Below are 12,728 nucleotides of genomic sequence, written 5' to 3' on the forward strand. Positions count from 1 at the left end.
GCAGAGAAAACAGAGGGGGCTGCAACAAAAAATATATAAATAAATGAACGTCTGAGTGACAGCTGCAGCCTCCACATTGCTTTTAAACAACAAAACATTGGCCTCCAATTTCCATTTCTCTCTCTGCAGCAAAGCATGTGGTAGCTTTGCCATTAAAAAGACATGCACACACACACACACACACTCAGCATGTCCATCAATTTTTAAGTTGTCAGCAGTGTCTGAGCTTCAGTTTGGCCACTCAACTCCTTGAGCTAGTCAACTCCCTACACAGCACTGTTGGAGCTTTACTACCCGCTAAAGGCAATCTAATGATATCAGAGAGAGAATAGACTGAAAGTGTATACATGTATGTGTCTGCATGCAGTACAGTGGAGAGGAGAGTTGACTTGAGGTTGAGAAGAAGAGCGAACACAAGCGATACAGCAATAAAACATGAGACAGACTCCACTGATTGATTAAACAATGGCTGCACATTAGAGAGAAACTAGCCTGTGGGAAGAAGGGAAACGTGTGTGTGTGTGTATGTGTGTGTGTGTGTTCGGGGTTGCTGAATGGCCCGCAGCTGAAAGAAAGATAAAGACTGCTGGTGGATAGAGATATAAACTCTCTCACACACACATGCTAATGCATGCACACACACACACACACACACACGAGCAGAACCCACGGACATGGATGAGACTGGAGCTTTGGAGCAGCTTCTATATATAGTGCATGGGTGAATCTGGGATAATGCATTACTGTTCTCTAGCTGCCATGCAGACACACACACTCAAAGATGCACACAATCTAAACCGGTTGACTGCGAAACCAGTGGCTCTGTATGGGAAGAACTTGACATACCATTATTTTGACACACTTCACAACACACACATACACACACAGAGAATAAGGCATACAGAACACTTTAAACAAACAAATACACACACATCGACACTCAATCAATAAATACTCAATATGCACTGCCTTACATTTAAATGGTCATGTGAAAACACACAGCTTCCACCCTTGGAAAAAGCGCACTTATTAGTGTAGACAGCTTTTCAGGCACAGAAGAGTTGTGTGTTCATCTTCTGACATCTGTCAGCCATTGTCTGCTACAACACAACCCAAGGAACCTCCAGCTGCTGCACTCAGGTTTCAAATTCTATAATTGCAAGAACACACTGCTTGGCAATACTGTAAGATGAGGCCGGGTTGTAAGCCTGCACTTAACACATTTAATGACCCATGTGATTGTTGTTTGCACGAGTCATATCAACTTTGTACTCGTCACCCCTACTCGAGAGATTTTGGGAAACAAATTTATTTTAATCCAGACTTGATCTGTTCCAGAGGTAAGTAAAACTCATTTAAAAATCTTATATTAACTTATAATTTAACTATAATAATAATTAAGCAGTGGAGCCTTTTTCACAGTTACACAGCATTTTTCCTTTATTTGTTCGCATAGGATTAATAGTTGTCACTTATTTATCAATTTTACACTGTTTTTTTAATTTACCTTCCCACAAGGCTAAAGCCTTTCATGGGCTTCATGTCACAGAAAAAAAACTAACACTGTGGTTTTGTACTCTTGTTGTGATTTAGTGACATCGAATAAACATTTGAACATTCATTCAAAAAGTTCTTTCAGATCAACTTGCATGTTGTCACTGCAATATTGTTACTACCCACCATCCAGCTCTCTTTTTGACACTGACACACACACACACACACACACACACACACACACACACACACACACACACACACACACACACACACACCTCTTACCCGTTTGGTGAAGTCCATGGCTTTGAGGATGGAAAGGTTGAGCGTTTCCAGAGAAGCCAGAACTCCCTCATAATCTCCCATGTGCTTAGCAAAGTAGTCTGTTTTACACAGAGTCATAAAATAATTTGCAATGGTTAGCCCAAAGTAGCTGATTTAATATCCTATATTTAAAAAAATATTTTGCATTTCAACAGGCAAGTATTTTTAATAATGGATAAGAGAGGGAATGAGGGCAGTGGCAGGGAAGTAAGTGCGTGCTTGTGTGTGTGTGTGAGTGTGTGTCAGCAGTCTACTTACCGCAGAGTTCCTTAGTGTCAACATTACTATCACAGCATAGCAAAGGAGCAGAAGAAGGAAAGAAAGGAAAGGGAGATAGGAAGAAAGGAAAAGAATGGAGAAGAGCAGGGTCAGAAACAGAGGAAAGTTGTTTTGCATGCAGTCACACATACAAAAAGAGCTTGGCAAGCAGAGAGGGATCTAACAAGACTGTGGCAGGAGTCTGAATCAATCCACCGCCATCATTCACGCTCCGTTCACTGCGTGGGGACTCATTTAGCAATGAATTCTTCACTGCTTCAAAGAAGACTTTCGCTGTTGACTGACCAGGAGAGAAGTGGGGTGGGACAGAAAAAGGATGGAAGAAAGGTAGAAATGAAGGAAGAAGGACGATCCATCCAAAAGATGGATGAGATGCAAGTGATGACGGATGAACTGTGGCTTAGTGGAGGAGATAGGCAGAAACACTCCATCTGTCCACCTCTTCATTGTGATAATAAATCACTGCTCAGCAAGTCCACAAACATAATGAGAAACGAAGTGTTAAAAACAGTCAAAAAAATGTAATTTGAATATTTCAAACAGCATACGTTCTGTTGAGCCTTGTTCAGCAGCCTCATTTAATAGGCTCTGCTTTATTTTATTAAGTATTTGCACACAGTGTTTCTGCCAGGATGAATCCTGATCCTTTGTTGTGACAGATGGGCTTTAGTAATGGCAACCAAAAATCTGGTTTTAACCAACAATAAATGCATTTTCATGTTTGCGCACAGCATATGCAGCTTAAACAGAATTTAGGGATGTCTGTGTACTGAGTGTTATAAAGTTGTTCCAACATTTTTGCTGGTTAAAACGAAACGAAAGATTGTTTACTATCCAAATGCTAGTTCCAGATGCAGGGTGTGTTTTCAAAGAGAGAGTAAACCAGTAATTATGTTGTTCTCCGCAAGTGATGCAGCCGCCTATTGAGTTAGTAATGAATTTCACTGTACTTGAGATTCCACCTTATTAAGTGCCAGTTTGTTTTTAGATTTCACAACATCCACTGAAGACGTGAAGACAATGAAACACGCTGATATGAGGCTGTGCATATTAAAGCTTAACTCCATCAGCTGTACAAGTTCAGTTTTTATTAAGAGGTGTTCTGGTCTAATAGTTTAAAACCTGTATCAAAAGGTTTTTAGGACATCTGCACCAACTTTGGCTATTCCCTTTTAGGGATGTTTAGGGGATATTTGCCTATAAAAGACTTGTTAGTACTTATTTTAACTGAACATTAACATGCAGAAAATTATGCTTTTGGTCATTTGGATTTGTCATGACACTGTTTGTCAAGCAGAGCTTCTTCCAGTTTCCAATACATGACTAAGTAACTTCCTAGTTTGTGAAATAAATTGCTGAAAATAGAATGAAAACAAAGAAAAATACTAAATTTAATACAGCATGCTTTGTGTTTGAGACCATCCAAGATTTTTGTAAAACGCACTATAATTCTGTTACTTAGCGCTAATTAAAAGTAGTCATCCAATCTTAGCTGATAAATTAAGACTCCACTTACTCTTTTCCAAATTTGGTAACATCTAACACCAAATAAACAGCATGGTGGTGGCTGAAACAGTAAAGCTTTGATTATACTCTGCTGTGGACCCGGACCATAATAGTCGAGTAGTTATTACTGTTATACTTGTTTGAAGGGTGATTGAAGTCCCCGGCTTGGGGCACATGTGCAGTTGGTGCACCAAAAATTGGCAGGATGTCCACCCTCGCACTCACCATCTGATGATGAAACTGTACTGCATGTGGGTAAAGGCAGATAAATAGAAATATATGTTTTTGTTATAATGACCAGAGTAACTCCAGATTTCTTCAAGTGCTTTTGAACAAACTGAATAACTCAATTACTCTGATGTGCAGGTGAGTGTCTTCCTGCATTTTGTGCAATTATGTTCTAAAAAAAGACCGCAGGAGTTTTCGTTCTGCCTCGTCGGTTCACGGGGAAAAAGCATGTGAAACTGACTGAGACTTGTGCAGGGAAGATTTGAAGCCTGAAAGGGCAGGAGAAGGGGAATGAGTGACAGATGGAGAGGATGAGGAGAGAGAGCGTTGATGAGTTGAGTGATAGAAGGATGAAAGCTTGAAGAGCATGACAGAAAGCTCAGAAAACAGCCTGATAGTGAAGAAGGATAAAGAGAAATGGGAAGAGACCAAAAGAGTGACAGAGGAAGACGAACAGCTGGAGGCAGAACAACGCTCAGTCTCTCATTTGCATCCATCAACATCTTGCTTCACACAGGAAATGCTTATAGAGTTTCTCCTTTTATTCGGACCAATCAATAACCCTATCTGCTGTCACATGATGATGCTAAGGCCTGGCATGCAACCACCAAATCTACTTAACCCTAATGAGTAGAGCATTTTCTGAGTGCATTCTCTGCAGCAAGTAAGATTGATAAAGTGAGCCCATATCCAAGTGGCAATGTCACTGACGTCAAAGAGACGGTGGGCTGTTGCTTGGACCACTTATTGCGCTGATGTAAAAAACCTGAGCCAGGGTGGAGGATTTGTATATTAAACCTAATTCAATTCTACAAAAATGATAAAGGTCAGCTTTTGTTCTGCCTGGTTTCATTTTATTTGAGGGCCTGCAGGACTGGGAGGTTGTGTAAATTAACAGAGCTAGACTTCTGATTACTCAGATCCCACTGTGTCAGCATGCTTCTTCTGAGCTGACTGGCTGATTATGAAGGGTCATAAATTGATTCAATGAGAATCAAAATAAAACATCTTGGGAGTAGCTGTAAAGAGGTTAATGTCTTGAGGAGAGAGATGAATAGAAAGGCAAAGATGTAAAAACAGGTAACAATGACTTTCCTCTGTTTTTATGCTGCTTCCCCTTTATGTCTGCTCCTGTTTCTCTTTCCCTTTTATTATTTTGGCATTTTTATATTTAAAAGTGTCATTTAATGCAAAGGGCTCTGGTCCAAAAGGGCCTGCATAAAAGGAGCTTTCAGAGGTGGATGTGACATTTCCTCACTGCAGGGTAAATTATATACATCTTACCTAAGCATGCACACATAAGAAAAAGCAGAACTGATGTGGTGCAGCAGGAAAGCACTCGCGTGCATCTTATGGACTTTCATAATTGATGGAAGTTAAACAAAAAACATGGCCAAGCGAGCACGAAAACACGCACACACATGTAAATTTACTGTATTCATTTTTATTTCATGCTGCTATGGATGCACGGTGCATGCTGCAGGCAAACACGCACACGAACAGGCGTGCAGTAATGGTGCTGACCTGGTGTTATCAGAGTCAATGGTGTGAAATAGCTTCTCCAGCTCCTCTTCATTCAGCGTGCCATCTGAGAAGAATGCTTGGAACTCATCCAGAGACAGCTTTCCGTCATCTGCAGGAAGTACGGCACCATCAAAGCTATGAGGACATTTATTTGTAATTGCAAAAACAGTGTTAAATAATATTAAGAGGACGTGTCTGATTAAAGAAGCATATAAACTGCAGCCTGTCTGCTGCTTCTAAAGAGGATGGAAGGAGATAAAGTGAAATTACAGGTCATTACTGCAACCTGCTACAGCTCTAAACTACAATACTGCATAATAATACCTTCATCCCACCGGATCGCTTTTATAACCAACATTTGTTCCCGATGGCATCTGGAGAGTTTAAATAGTTCCAAGTTATACGGATTAAATTTTAGTGACATTGTTTTTTTGTCCTGGGTTTGACATGTTGCAGCACTGGGGATGACGGGGGTTAGCCAGTCGCTTGACCGAGAGGATGCTTTGGTCCAGAGTGAAAAATCCCAGCTTATTACCCTGAGGTTAATTTGTCCTGATTAAGTGGATCCTGGGGCATTTTTCTTTAGTGCATTGAAGTGAATAGGGTTTTCCTTTTTATATAAATCTGCACCACCGTGAAATATAAATATCATCCCCCAGTGTCTTAGCATGACATTTAACTTTTGATTGTTTTCAGTCTTGCTGTTACTCTTATTCATAAAGCAGAGCCCAAAAACCACCATCTGTAAATTCTGACTCCGAGCTTATCTCTGTGACAATAAGCTGAAGCTGGTGGAGATGGTTTTTGTTCAGCTGATAACCATCTCCAAAATCAAACCACTGTTCTCCTCTGCTGACCTGGAGATAGTCATTCAGTCGTTTTTTTCAGTACTTCAGCCCCAGTCAAACTCTTCATCAGAACTTTAACTTGTACTCAAAACAGTCAAAAACAGTCCTGTGTCTGCCATTTGAAAAATGAAATCACTGCTTGATAATTACTCTGATACTGTTAACCCAACAGTATCAGCTACCTGTGAATCAGCAGCAGTTTAATACCAGTTTGCTTTGCCGCACTGACGTCCACGTTCATACATCCTTGGCATGATGACTGCCTTCAGTCCTTTCCCGAGCTGCTGTAAAATCAATCCAGCATGCACTCCAGTCTGCTAAAAACCTTCAGATGAATCCTTGCTGTCTGTCTGTGTTGCACTTTAGTAAGCACACAATGGCGATTATGTTTCAAAACCCCAAGGCCTTTTGGGGCTGCACTGATAACCAAAGCACTCAACAGTACTGGATTTCTAGCCTTCTTATATAACATCCAATAAAACAAAGTCTAGAAGAAAAAATATGGATAACTCCTGGTCTTTGTAATATTCTGACTAGATATAATATTGAAGGATTTAATTTTCTATCCACAAAAAGTGGCACAGTTTTGTAACCATTTATCCCCAGGTAAGCCTATAGCATCGATTGTTAGCAAAAGAAATAGCTTCATATTCAGTTTTGCAAAGATTTGTTAAAAAAATTGCTAAGGATGCTCAAGATTTCTGAATTTTCAATGAATCCATCCATTTATCCATCCATCCTCTGTCCCAAGGCATCCTCCTGGTTGCACAATTACTTATGAGGCATCCATTTCTGCCACTTTTATCCCCACCACTTGGTATTATTAGCATGTAATCTACTGTTTGTACAGTAGATTAGATGCTACTGTACAAACAAGAATAGCATAAAAAGCAACGGACAGCTACAGTCATCAAAAAGTTCTGTGGGAACGTTTCAAAAATGAAATAAAACTTTGATCCAGCGCAACTTAGTAAAATTAGCTGTAAGCATTGTTTCAACCAGCAGTTTAAATTTGTTTTAGTTAGTAGGGAGTGGTTATTCATGGCATTGGCTCTATCCTGTCTTTGCTTGCTAGTCCTGTATTCCTGACTGTCTCACCACATGATGCATAGCTATATCAAATATTAATTCCCTTGCCCTCTAAGTGTGTTTGTCCTTGAGTGTGGCTGACTGGATACAGCAGGTTGAGCCATGGGGACCACTGCGGAGTACTGAGAAAGCTCAGGGACAAGAGGACTGCAGCCTTATAAAGGCTTGAATTCAAATGTGCTGCTCTTGGCTCTTAAGTCTGCCTCACAATTCCCCTTTGCTATTTCTCAGTTTCATGATTAGGGAAGTATGTGTTTATGAATTTCTTATTTTAAATCAAGATGCATCTATTTTTTATTCCCTACTTCATTCTTCTGCCGCTAGTTTTTGTTTGGTTTCTTTTTTGGCTCTCTTCCACTCTGGCACAGTCAGTTGCACTCTCTGTTAGTTTGTTTTGAGAACCATATGCAGTCTTTTTTTCTGAGTGGTGGTCAAAACTCGAGCCTGTTTCAAACTGTCAAAAAACTTGCAGGAACTCTGCAGCCACTTACACTCTTTCTGGCCCATCTCATGCCTTCTTATGCTTTTCTCCCCATTAAGTGTCTCCATATCTTTCAGCCTTCCTTTTTTCCAGATCCTTGTTAGAGCAACAAAGTAGCCGTTGCCTCTCAGATGTTCTTCCATGTCGATTTCTGCTGCACAAAATGATTGTGACTCAGAAACGCCTTCACAAATAGCCTTCTTTTGGTGACGCTTGGCATAACCTTTCCATGACAGAAGGCGTGTTTGTTTGAGGCGAACTTCTAAAATGCCACTTCTTGTGTTCATAGTCCCACTCTCCCTGTCCACCAGGGCTCAACTGTGAATTTAGACTCTGTGGTCATGACTATTTCTAACCTGGCCTTCTCTGGTGCAGCAGTGAAGAAGCACAGAAAGCACTGGTGTTTAATTCAGCAGTGACCCAATTTACAGCCAGCTAGCCCACTTAGGAATTCTCCAGTAACACACCGCTCAAGCAAAGCAGATAGTGTGCTAACCCTATTTTCAAAAGCATGAAATACTCCCAAATTACACAGCTAACAAAAAAGCCTACAGCTTCTCTGATTCCTGGCTTATACTGTACCACTGTCAAAGACTCAGATGTGCCTTTTTTGTGTGTTTCACAATAATCTCTCACACATGTAACCACTTCCTTGGTATCCGTTGAGAGTTTAATTTTTTGTATTCCACTAACAGGAAAGTCAAGCACCACAATCAGCTGCTAAACAGCATCCATGGATCATTTTAGCTGACTCTTGATGCTGCAGTTCACCCAGCAAACCCCACTATAAATAATGTACAACAACCCTGACATCCACTCGTCTCCAAACCAAGGCAGTCAGCAGCAGACGGATTGATGCAACAGCCAACAGCATTCTGTCTCAACTGCAGATTGGCACAATTTGATGAAATTGCCCATATTTTACGTCCCTAAAATCAACAGAGAGAAATTATCCTGATGCAAAGGAAATTACCCAGACTCAGAAAAGTATTCTAAAACAGCAGGGAGGAGATAAGGTAAAGGCTAGACATCACTGCGAAACCTTGAGTAATTCTTGGACACACACACACACACACAAACAAACACACAGTGTGAATGTGCTCTTAAAACTCCCTCAAGACATTTACTTTTATTACAGGGAGAGAAAGGCCAGAAAAATAAATGTCTGTCATCTTTATAGAGTTCTTAAAGTGCATGAGCTGCAAAATACAGTTCGTTAGTTTTCTGTATAGCTTGAAGTTTTCCTTTTTTCTTTAGCTTTTATTAGGTCAGTTACATCACTCATTTACATTTTGCTGGAAAATGAGAAATGGATCCTGTGATTCACTGAAGCATGTGCAAGCACATATGGAAATACAGTATGTAGTATAATTTGAAAGTTGATATTTTTGAATGACCACCTTAATTCTTAAACATCTTTAATTTACTTTGTTCTCCAGTACTGCTTCAATAATTTGCAAACTGGTCTCTGGAATGGCCAATCCATGACTGATGGTGTTCTACTGTTTGTTTCTTTATATCCAGGTATTCCTTTTCTGCATTGCTGTGTTTGAGATCATTGACACACTGAAAAATTAAGCATCAGATCCTTTCCAGATGGCACTGTATGGTGGATTAAAGTCAGACAATATTGCCTTCATAATAATGAAATCCATCTGTTTTCGGATAATAGTAACAAAGATTTAAAAAAAAGAAAATTACAGTTTTTCTTCTTCTTAGATGCCTTTTTATGCTTTAGTGGCTAAACAAACAAGGATTGGACTGTAAGTGAGTGAAAAAGCCAACATCCAAAGGAAAAGTTTGAAGTGGCTTCAGAAAGCAAACAGTGGTCTTATTGGATAAGACCACTTTTAAAAGAATACAAGAAATTCTGGCTCCTTGGAAGCAAAATACAAAGAAATGACGGGTAGCTCAAGATCTTTATCCACTTTATGTCCTTTCCTAGCTCGGAATTTCATATTCTCAGAAAGATTTTTCCACTACTGGAACAAACTTACTCAACTATTCCCCGTTGGTCAACATTTGGATAGGGAGGACATAATTTATTGGGACATTCAAGACCATTACTGGAAGATGTTTCTTTCAGGTTCTCATAAATCTATAACATTTGGTGACATCATATTTACTTTTGTAGAACACCCACCAGGATAAACTAGCTTGCCTTTATAGTCCAAGAACGTTCCCGGTCATTGTGGTGTCATCATCTTTCTGGATGTTTCAGCAACAATTTGAAGATAGGTCTTACAAGATATCTTGGCTGAAGACTCAAAAACCTTGCCATATAATAACAATGCAAATTTTAAGAGACTTTAAAGTGAATGTTTCATTTTGGTTGTTTTATGGTCATGTTGCAATCCTGCGTAGATAACTTCCGGGATGGACGGGTCCTAAGATCTCATTATTCATATCAAAATTTTGATATGTTAATTAAGTACCAAGGTCCTGTACATTAGCAATACAGGATGTTGTGTTAGTGCAAAATTAATTTAAAAAGGCTTCAAACTGCATTCAAAAAACACTCAAGGGAATAGGGCAAAAATTGTCTAAGCTGCAGTGGGTGGTTTTGTAGGTGGACCCAACTTTCCCTGGGAAGTGTGTGATAGTATACACAAACAAATGTAAATGAGGAAAACAGTGCCTAGTGTAGAAATACTGCAAGTCCAGCACCAATATAAAATACACATCAACACACAAGTTTCTTGGGGGAAATTAAAGAATGAACGCACTAATTGGCAAAAGGCCTTAAACATAGCTGAAGACTAGCCACAGCAAACTTAATTCTTGGAGCAAATTCACAGCAATAACACAGCACTTAGAATCATAGCTTTCGAATAAAATCAGATGCTCATCTACAGATTAATAGTTATAAAATATTTTGTCTGAAAATTGTTTCAGACACACAGAAACATGATGTTTAAAATCCCAATTATCATATTTTAAATCCAGACAATCATTTTTAGGTGTAGATTTTGAACTGGGCATATTCTCCTCATGGCTCTCACAGTATTTGCTATAAACTGAAGTGATCTTCATAACCATTAACAGTTGTACTAATGGTCATGGCCAAATTAAAGGTAATTTGTACACAACATTAAATACAATCAACAATCAACAGCAAATAATGAAGACATACGAGAGAGTGAGGAGAAACAGAAGTGCAGTTATTGATTGCAATGACCACAAGCAGTGCTCTGATTGTTTTTTCCCCTAACCTTCAAATTCACTTTCTCTGTCTCAGAGTAGTATTTCGGCACAGAGTGCATCTTGTACAGGTGGAAGGAACAAACAGGGGAAAAGCTCTGATGAAGTAAAGCAAAGTGAGCTATTTGTAGTTCGATGGAAAATATGTCTTCAGTAGGATTTGTTAGAAACACATCCATTAACACCCAAAACTAAATGCACGACAAATATGGAGAAACGCTGAGTAAATGTTAATCATTTTTAACTAACTTATCGCTCTCCAGTAAATTAACATCAAAAGATGTTCATAACTTTTAAGCATAATCACTGCTTCAGATCACTTTAAATGTTAAATAATAAGTGTGATCTCTGAAAAGAGATGACTCACGTACCTGAATGACTAAAGGCCGACATCAATTACAGTGAAGACATTGTAATAATACACATGCTGCTAAAGCTCCTTTTCCCCACTTGCCTGTACTGATGAAGGATATACAGGCAGATATCTGCATATAAGTCACACTGTTAAACACCACAGTCTGTGAGGCGACAGAGGTTTGTCTAACCCTCTCTGGTGAGTAATATCAGGTCACCCCAGTGGACTGTGTTATCTCCTTTGCTGTTCACCTTCTACACTTCAGAGTCCAAGTCCAACTCATCCTGTCATCGGCCGACATTCTCAGAGGAGATTGTGAGCTGTGTCGGGAGGGTTGGCTCTTAGAGGACTACTGGTGCCTGCTTCTTTTTGAAGTGGTGTACAAGAAGCTACACCTGAATTTGGCGAAGACAGAGGAGATCAAGGTAGACTTGAGAATCAAGAAGGATGCCTTAGTCAGCAGGTCAGCATCAGTGGGACTGACTTAAAGATTATTAAATCATAAGTATCTGGGGATTGATCTGAAGGCAAAGACTTAATCAACACCAATACAAGGGCCTAAGCCAGAAACATTATAAAACACACACATAAAGTACAAAAAGAATCCTGAATAAAAAACTATCAGAGTAGTTCACAACAGAAAAGATGGTAGCTTCCAGAGATAAGAGGAAATTCACGTTTCTTAATTGATGAATGGCGACAAGATCCAATGCAAGATGAATGAGAATAATTTGGAATTCTGTGTGTAATGAAATCCTAATTTAGCAGATTCCAAGAATGAAAATATGGAATCAGGTCCTTTTAAAGTTTTTATTGTTACTGTTGTTTCACGCAAGAAGGAAAATTAGATACATTTTAAAAATGTTATAGGTTTATTTATTCGAGGTAACATACAACCGAGAATATTTATTAAAAGAGAAGACATGGGGTACTATGACACGAGGAATAAAGCACATGTATTTGTAAGTTTGTCTGTTTCGAGCAGAGTCCAGATACACACCTATCAGCATATTCAACACCACCACTCTGTGCAGGTTGACTGTATTCGTCATGCTTCCTTGGGTAAATTATCCTCCCATTTGCTTTGCTCCATTCTGGTTGTTATTCACACAAACACAACGACCTGTGCTGCTTATATAACACTTAAATTATGGAAATCTCTCTCACACACACTCTCGCACACACCATTGACAGTTTAAGGGTCAAAATCAGAATGAGGACACAAGTAGAGAACTTGCTTGTGTTTTCTCAGTATTTTCTGTTATATTTGTTTGGATGTTTTCAGTGTGACTCAGACCTATGTAAGGAGCTAAATGCAAATTCATCCACTTTTACTGACTATTGTTAAATAATTTGCTAAATAATTTTGAATCTCAAATCTGTTTGTCAGTGGCTATAT

The 12,728-nt window shown here is 39.3% G+C and overlaps 1 protein-coding gene across 2 annotated transcripts in view; it reads right to left on the reverse strand.

The window, feature by feature from the left end:
- Nucleotides 1-12,728, reverse strand: part of necab2 (N-terminal EF-hand calcium binding protein 2) — a 151,906-nt gene that overhangs the window by 101,460 nt on the left and 37,718 nt on the right. For both annotated transcript variants that reach the window (XM_076886816.1, XM_014410961.3), the window contains exons 3-5: nucleotides 5,356-5,464; nucleotides 2,077-2,102; nucleotides 1,780-1,877 (exon numbers count right to left, since the gene is read on the reverse strand). In XM_076886816.1, the coding sequence (XP_076742931.1) occupies nucleotides 1,780-1,877; nucleotides 2,077-2,102; nucleotides 5,356-5,464 (233 nt within the window). The remainder of the gene's footprint in view (nucleotides 1-1,779; nucleotides 1,878-2,076; nucleotides 2,103-5,355; nucleotides 5,465-12,728) is intronic.

Source organism: Maylandia zebra, linkage group LG7 (genome assembly GCF_041146795.1).
Source record: "Maylandia zebra isolate NMK-2024a linkage group LG7, Mzebra_GT3a, whole genome shotgun sequence".
Lineage (NCBI taxonomy): Eukaryota > Metazoa > Chordata > Actinopteri > Cichliformes > Cichlidae > Maylandia > Maylandia zebra.